This window comes from Cygnus atratus, chromosome 3 (genome assembly GCF_013377495.2).
Source record: "Cygnus atratus isolate AKBS03 ecotype Queensland, Australia chromosome 3, CAtr_DNAZoo_HiC_assembly, whole genome shotgun sequence".
NCBI classification, from domain to species: Eukaryota; Metazoa; Chordata; class Aves; order Anseriformes; family Anatidae; genus Cygnus; species Cygnus atratus.
In genome coordinates, this window is record NC_066364.1 from 104,133,763 (window position 1) to 104,141,072 (window position 7,310).

At 40.6% G+C, this 7,310-nt stretch overlaps 1 protein-coding gene across 2 annotated transcripts; it reads left to right on the forward strand.

Moving 5' to 3' along the window:
* The first annotated feature begins 43 nt into the window (after window positions 1-43).
* TRMT61B (tRNA methyltransferase 61B) lies at window positions 44-7,197 on the forward strand. 2 transcript variants are annotated; one of them, XM_050710073.1, is made up of 7 exons: window positions 44-516; window positions 600-702; window positions 4,285-4,475; window positions 5,509-5,600; window positions 6,013-6,251; window positions 6,846-6,953; window positions 7,096-7,197. In XM_050710073.1, the coding sequence occupies exons 1-7, from the start codon at window positions 49-51 to the stop codon at window positions 7,137-7,139; spliced, it is 1,245 nt and encodes a 414-aa protein (XP_050566030.1). In that variant the 5' UTR covers window positions 44-48; the 3' UTR covers window positions 7,140-7,197. The 2 variants fall into 2 exon arrangements, with proteins under 2 accessions (XP_050566030.1, XP_035419522.1); XM_035563629.2 differs by having other exon boundaries at window positions 6,873-6,953.
* Window positions 7,198-7,310: the final 113 nt, after the last annotated feature.

Consider the following 7,310-nt stretch of genomic DNA (forward strand, 5'->3'; position numbering starts at 1 on the left):
GCCGTTCCGGGCCCGGCGGGGCTGGGCGGGGCGGGGCGGGGCGAGGCGATGGCGGCCTGGCGGGGGCTGCGGAGGGGGCTCTGCTGCGCGCCCGGCGGGCGGCGGCCGGCGTGGGCGGCCTCGCTGTCGCCGGAGGAGAGGCTGCGGCGGATGCTGCCGCCGGAGCTGGGGGCGGCGGGGCCGCGCGGGGCTCCGCGGCCCCCTGAGGAGGAGGAGCAGGAGGAGGCGGCGGCGCGGTCGGTGCCGGTGCCGGTGCCGTTGCCGTTCCGCGCGGGGGAGCTGGCGCTGGCGGAGGCGCCGCGCAGGCAGCGGGCCCCGGTGCGGCTGCTGTGCCGGCTGGCGGCGGGCGGGGCGCTGGCCGCCCCCGGGGGGCTGCTGCCGCACGAGCACATCATCGGGCGGCCGCCCGGAGAGGTGCTGCGCCTGGCGGGCGGCGGGCGGCTGCTCGTGAGGCGGCCCTCGCTGGAGGAGTACGTGCTGCTCATGCCCCGCGGGCCCGCCATCGCCTACCCCAAGGTGCCCGAGGCGGGGTCGGGGGGGGACACGGGGCCGAGGGAGACCCCTTCGTGCCGGTAACGTGCCGTTTTTCCTCCCCGCAGGACGTCAGCGCCATGCTGATGATGATGGACGTGCACCCCGGGGACACCGTGCTGGAGGCTGGCAGCGGGTCCGGGGCGCTCAGCTTGTTCCTGTCCAGAGCGGGTGAGAGCCGGGGCAGGGGAGGCGGAAGCGGGGCCATTCCCTTAGGGCATGTGGCATGTCTGATAGTCAGGGAGTTGCAGTCAAATCTTAAAAGTTTTGCAGTAGTTTCAGTTTTAACTTAAAGAATAACTCCGTCTCTGTCAGGCCTGTGGCAGGGACTGCATTTTGACTGTACTTTGAGTGTTGGCATGCAAACGGTCTATACAGGTCCTATAGAAAGCTGAATTTTACCTCTTGGTACTGTTGGCTTTCTAGCGTATTAGGCCCATCTTCCTGTCTCGCACCTTTCTCCATTTTCTTTTTCCTATTTCATTGGACCATCGGAGTAATGAGATTGCTGGGTACTAGTGAAAATGTTTGTTTTCCTTCCAGCTAGCCTGGCTGGAGCTAGATTGCAGCGCTCTAGCAGATGGACAGCCTTTGTTTGCACTCATCACCGCTGTTGTTTGTACCATCCAATTCCATTAACAGCTGGTTTGCGGCATAACTTGGCAGATATCTATTCTTTTCCTTTGTCTAGGCTCTAGGTTTAGTTTCCTGCTAGTTTAGCGCCCTGAGCCTGCTCCCTGCATGACCAAAAGAGAGTTGGTGTCCGCAGCGGGGAAGTGATAGGCACTGACATCACTGATTGGGGCAGTAGGTAGGCAGAACCTCTTTGCAGTACCCTGTAGATAGTTTAGTCTTGCTGGAGTCTGTTTTGTAGTTGTTTGAGGAGAAACCTCACCCTTAAACTTCGTATCATCTGTAGGCATCCTGGTAGTGGACCACACTTCAGAGTAGTTTGATCGATGGGCTCCTGATAGAGAAACTTCCTTAAGGAAAAAGTCATGAATTTTTCAAACGTGAATGTTTCTGAGGTTGCTTAGTATTGAGCAGGTATGTTACTAATGCCAGCTATCCGATTCTGTTCTAGGATGCCAGGTCTTACTGCTGAGGAGAAAATGAGGAATTAGGAGTGGTTACAATAAGTGAATTGTGTAAACTAGAGTGCTGAGATCCATCATGAGCTTAAAATCAGCAAGAGCATGTAAGCAGCCAAAGAGGGAATCTGGAGAGCCCCCTGCTGAAATGAACAGAGCAGTTCGTTCTTAGTTCTTTGTTTTAGCTGCAGTAATCTCCACCTGGCATAAGCTGAAAACACTTATTTTAATAAGCCGTTAAAAGCTGACCAAAGCTCACTCAACTGCAGGTCTTCTTGATGTATGTTAGGTACAGGTTTTGAGGTCAGCAGGTGTACCTCAGCTCCCTCACCCTCTCTCTGCCACGTACTATTCTTCAGTCGCTTTCAGTCACCTTTCTGCAATAACTTTGTTGGGGTCCCTTGAAGGGATTTTGAAGATAGTATGGAAAAATTTCAAAGCAACCATTGCACTCTTGGGAGCTAGAAACTGGCAAAACAGAAGAGGAAAGCTTCTCTTTCCAGAAATGTATTTAGAGGGAAAGTAAGAGCCTTTATCTTTTCCCATCTTCCCCTACATGCAGACCCTAAATCTGAAGAAAAAGCTTGAACACCTGTTGTTTGCTAAGGCAATAGTTAGTTATTGCCAAAGACAGCAAAGGAGTTTTTTGCACTGGGTATTCAGTCCACTAAGGCTATTCCATCCAAGCACGTATGGACTTGCAGATTATTCCTCTCCTTTTTTGGTCTTGTCTCCTTCTGATTGCTTACTTGAATTTAGCTGTAACCATAGAAAGTCAACAAAATCCTTTGCATCACCAGATCATTCACCTTACCCATGTGAAGAAAGCAGTCCTTGTGCATCTGTTCAGTTCTGTCTCGAGGAGAGGGGAAAAAAGGTACAAGATTGTATTGCTATTCTCAAGTGTCTTGAACTTAAATCAGCACCAAATACAAACAGCTCTAGTTACAGTTTGATGCAATTTGGTGCTGGCCTGGAAATAAATAGATTTGATTTGCTCTTTCCCAATGGTGGCTAATTTTGCCACCATTTAATACAGTGTTACCCAACAAGAAAAATGGCTGCTACATAGGTAAATGCTGGAATTTAAATACGGTGGATGCATTACCAAGGTCCACAGAAATTTCCAAAATTCTCATTGAGTTATCAAATTTAATTAATATTCTCTCCTTGTGTTACTCATTTAGTGTTTTGTGATCCATTGTCCTTTATTGTTTTCCAGCAACTACTGACACGCAACAGAACAAAGTTAGGACTATGTTAAGAATGTGACACTTACCATAACAGTAAGATCTTTGAAAAGTAGAAACTGTGATGTATGCAAACCTCACATACTGCAGCTTCATTATAATGGAGGTGTTTTGTTTTTTGTTTTGTTTTTCCAGATAACTGGTTGTCCTTATTTTTCTGGAAGTCAGTTTTAAAATGTAGGAAACTTTAGAATGAGCAGAGTAAGGAGTAAGACTGACTCCAAGGTGAACAGTTTAAATCTTCAAATATTTCCAAATTTTTAATTTTGAGTAATAAGAAGTTCGTGCTGCAATCCTACAATTGTTTAAGATGATCTAAGAAGACTAAAATCCTCCCTCCTTTCATATTGATTCTGGCCTCAGGGTGAGTTAGATCACGGAGAGATTGGCAAGAAGCCTGTCCCTTATTTTGTTGGGTTTTTTTTTTGGATTCACAGTGGGATCAAATAGGTGAGGGAAGGAGTCTGCTGACTCCACCTTAAAATGGCTTAAAAAGTCATGGAACATTACCTGCAGAAAGCTATATTTGCCCATTAAAAAGTATCAAAGAGAAGCGAATGGTATGATTGGTTTGAGAAATTAGAATAATGCAAGTATAGAATAATACAGCAATGTATACATTGCTGGCTTTGCCTGGATAGCCTGCTAACACTTCCTTTACAAATAATATTGTACAGTAAATTTCAAGATAGCAAAACTTAAAACAAGTAATAAAGTAATTTATAATGGTCATAAACAATAACATGAAACTAACACAACCATGTGTAAATCAGGAAGTACATTAGGAAAACTCGCCTATGAGACTGAGATCATCAAGCAGGTCTGGGGGGTTTCTTATCCCTTCCTCAATTCTGATTAAGGGAAAGGTGGAGAAAGAACAGCAAGCCTTTGTTTTTAATAAACAAACAAACAAATCAGGATCATAAAATATTTAAAACCATCATTTTCAAATCTTATTAACAACAGAAGCAGTGACTAGCTGTCCTCTTCATAGCATCTGTGAGTAGTGACCTACATTACAGCTCTTTCAGCTGCTACCTCTGGTAACTGTAGTAGATAAATCATGAGTAGATTGGGCCACAGATGCTCAAGTCATCTCTTGCTGCAGGAGTTACTTTGGGAGGACATCTTAGGAATAGTTTGCAATGCTATAAATACGTTTTGTTTCTATCTGTGTATTGACTGATTTCAGTCTATAAAATTATTAACCCAGCACTTTATCTGCATATACTTGTTTTTGAATATAAGGGAAATAATAAATTGTAATTGATTGTTTCATATGTGGTTGTTTCCTAAAGTGAAGTTGAGATTTAACAGCATACTTCTGTCACTTACAATGCTACTTTTTCCTAAATTCTTTATTGTGGATGGGGGAAAAAAGTAGTAAATCTAGTATTTTTGTTTGTTTTAAGTTGGGCCCAAAGGACGAGTTGTAAGTTATGAAATCAGAGATGACCACCACAATTTAGCAAAGAAGAATTACAGGCACTGGCGTGCTGCATGGGAAATAGGGCATATGGAAGAGTGGCCAGATAATGTGGATTTCATTCTTAAAGACATCTCAACAGCTGCTGAGGATATGAAATCTGTAACATTTGATGCAGTAAGTGCAATAAAAATCCCCTCATATGACATAAATCAATGCTTATATTTTCTATATAATTTGAAACCTCTAGTGCTCACACTTGCAGTGGAATCCCCAAATCTAACGTGATTGCAAAAGCAATCGGATGATCATCAATGAAAGAAACACCATGATTTTTTCATCAGATTATAGGTATTTCAAGGTTTCAATTACGCTTTCCCATGTAAGAGTGATACACTATAGTAGAGAAATATTAAAATTAATCACTGTTGTCTTGTAAGCAAAGATATACTTATTTTCTTGTATTTTGGAGAAATGCAGAAAATTTTGTATTTGAGTAAGACATTTCAAACGTTAAGGAAAATATACAAGCTTATTAAAATATGAATACTTAAACACTGCTATCAGCTCTATGGAATACATAATGTTACTAAGCAAACAAACTACTTATATTAAGTCTTCAAATAAATGACAATTGTGTTAAAGGATTTAAATGAAGAAACAAAATATCACAAAAATATCATTTTTGAAACCTTTTGACAATCCACAGGAAGGATCGGGTGCATCCTATCTCACCATTTCAGTTTGAATAGTTTTCTAGCAAAAGATGGATAAATTGACAAAGAAGTTTTCTCAATCTTGAAACAAGGAGCAAGTTAGACATTGAAACTGTAGTGTGATCACTGTGTTATGCAGATGCATTGAACTTTTTAACATTTGTAAACAGGACATCTAAAGCTGTTTGTAAATATAGTCTTACAGAAGTTTTTATTAAGGTGAACAGTGTGGAGTTTAATTAGGAGGAGGTTCAACATTTCCACAGGACTACTGTGTTGGTGAAACATGACTTGTGTTAATAGAAATTCATTTGGAAGTAGCATGGGCTTTGATTTGTAAATGTTGGGACCTGACGTTTCTCTAAGCTGTTCAGAGGCAGTAATAAAACTAGTTTGCAGTTACAAGCTGCTATAGTATGCATTTATTTTTCATATATAAATGTTGTTTTTCAAACACTGTTGTTTGGAAAAAAAAAAAAATCTTTCTCTTGCAGATAACTCTGGATATGATTAACCCTCAGTCTGCTTTATCTGTTGTATACCCAAGTCTTAAACAGGGTGGTGTATGCACTGTATATTTAGCAAAGTAAGTATTTACTTCTGGCACTCAGAAATTTGTTCAGGCATCACCTGAAATTGTTACAAAACCAAGCATCTCCTATAACATATATCCAATGTAAATGTAGTTATTAAAAAAAAAAACCTTTTTTGCATTTTTCATTTATTTCCTTTTTTAGGAGTTGTATAAATTACACTTGGCTATATCTTTTGATCTGTACTTCAGGAACTATGGTCAGTGGAAGTTTTTAATTAATGACATCCTCAAAATAACTGTGCAGTTTTCAATTTGGTAGTCAGGTTGCTAGCTCCTTTACCCTAAAATCAAAGGACTTGTATAAACAAAGATGAAGAATGTGACAAAGGCAATAGAATTGAGGCTAAGTTTACTATACTGATTTGAGTTTTCAAAATATTTATCCTTTGCATTTCTTCAAAAGCATCACGCAGGTTATTGACCTTTTAGACAGAATACGGACCTGCAAGCTCCCATTTTTGTGTGAAAGTATTGCTGAGGTAACTCATAGAAAATGGTTGGTACTTCCTGCTAAAATCAAGAATTGCAAATCAAGCCAAAAAGTGGAAACTCAAGAAAATATTGAGGAAGAAACTCACCAAAAAGACTATGATGAAATCCATGTTCAGGATCAAATAGCTCTTAAAGACATTGAATGCAATGGTAAGAATGTTATTGTTAATGAGCTAGCCTGTTACTAGAATTTTGATAACCTAAAGATACAATGAAGGCAAAGTTGTTTGTTTTAGGAAGATGAGGGCTGTGTTTCTTTTCCTCGAGGTCAGCTATAGACAAGCTTTTGGACAACCTAGACATTGTCAGGTTTGAAAAAGGATTTATTAATGGTTATTTAAATATCTTATTAAAAATCCAGACTAAATAGAAAATAAATGGCAGTCAGCATGTACAAAATGACTGTCCTTCCACTACTATTTTCAAATAAAATTCAGTCCTCCATACTCAGCCTATTGCTGTTTTAGAGAACCCTGCTGGGCTCAAGGATTCCATAGAAGAAATGTTACCACTTTACTCTGTATTCTAATTGTGCTGCTTTAGCAAATCTAGAAAATATACCTTATACAAATATATATACTTGTAAATTCTGTAGTAGAGCACAGAGGTCTGAATGTACTGAGAAATGGCAACAAAGCAATTTAAGAAAAAACAGAAAATGAAAAGATGTCAAGGAATACTGCATGTGCGTTGCTAATTGTAGTCTGTTTTGTTGTTGTTTTTCTTTGAAAACTTGCTGGAAAGAATTACAAAAAGATGTACTTCTCACAGAATCATTTTCTGATGACGCTGAAATATACTGCTCAGTACCTTACATTGCTAGACCATCTAATTGGCAGGATGCTCATTCAGGTGAGACACTAAGTGTATTCTATATATATTTTTTGTACTAGGACTTCACATGTTACTATATCATGAAATCATAACATTTATAATAAACTACAAATTTTACATTGAAATACTGAAGTAGTAACTTGTTCTGTTTTTCAACTAGCGTTCCTCACCAAGCTGAGAAAGTTTCGACCCCTGCATTCTTGATGCTGCTGTGATGTTAGCTACTAATTTGTGATGTATCAGAATAAACTGTTACAAAATAGCTGTGTTTTGCAAGTTGTGTAACTTAAGTAATTTCTGCTCTGATTTCTACTGCCTATAAACTCTTAAATCCCCTGTGTGATTTAAGGGGAATGTTTTAACAGAATCATTATG

Coding starts and splice junctions, on each gene's coding strand:
- TRMT61B (XM_050710073.1), top strand. CDS start 49: ATGGCGGCCTGGCGGGGGCTGCGGAGGGGGCTCTGCTGCGCGCCCGGC. Junction 703..4,284: donor CTTGTTCCTGTCCAGAGCGG/GTGAGAGCCGGG, acceptor GTTTGTTTTAAG/TTGGGCCCAAAGGACGAGTT. Junction 5,601..6,012: donor TGCACTGTATATTTAGCAAA/GTAAGTATTTAC, acceptor TTTCTTCAAAAG/CATCACGCAGGTTATTGACC.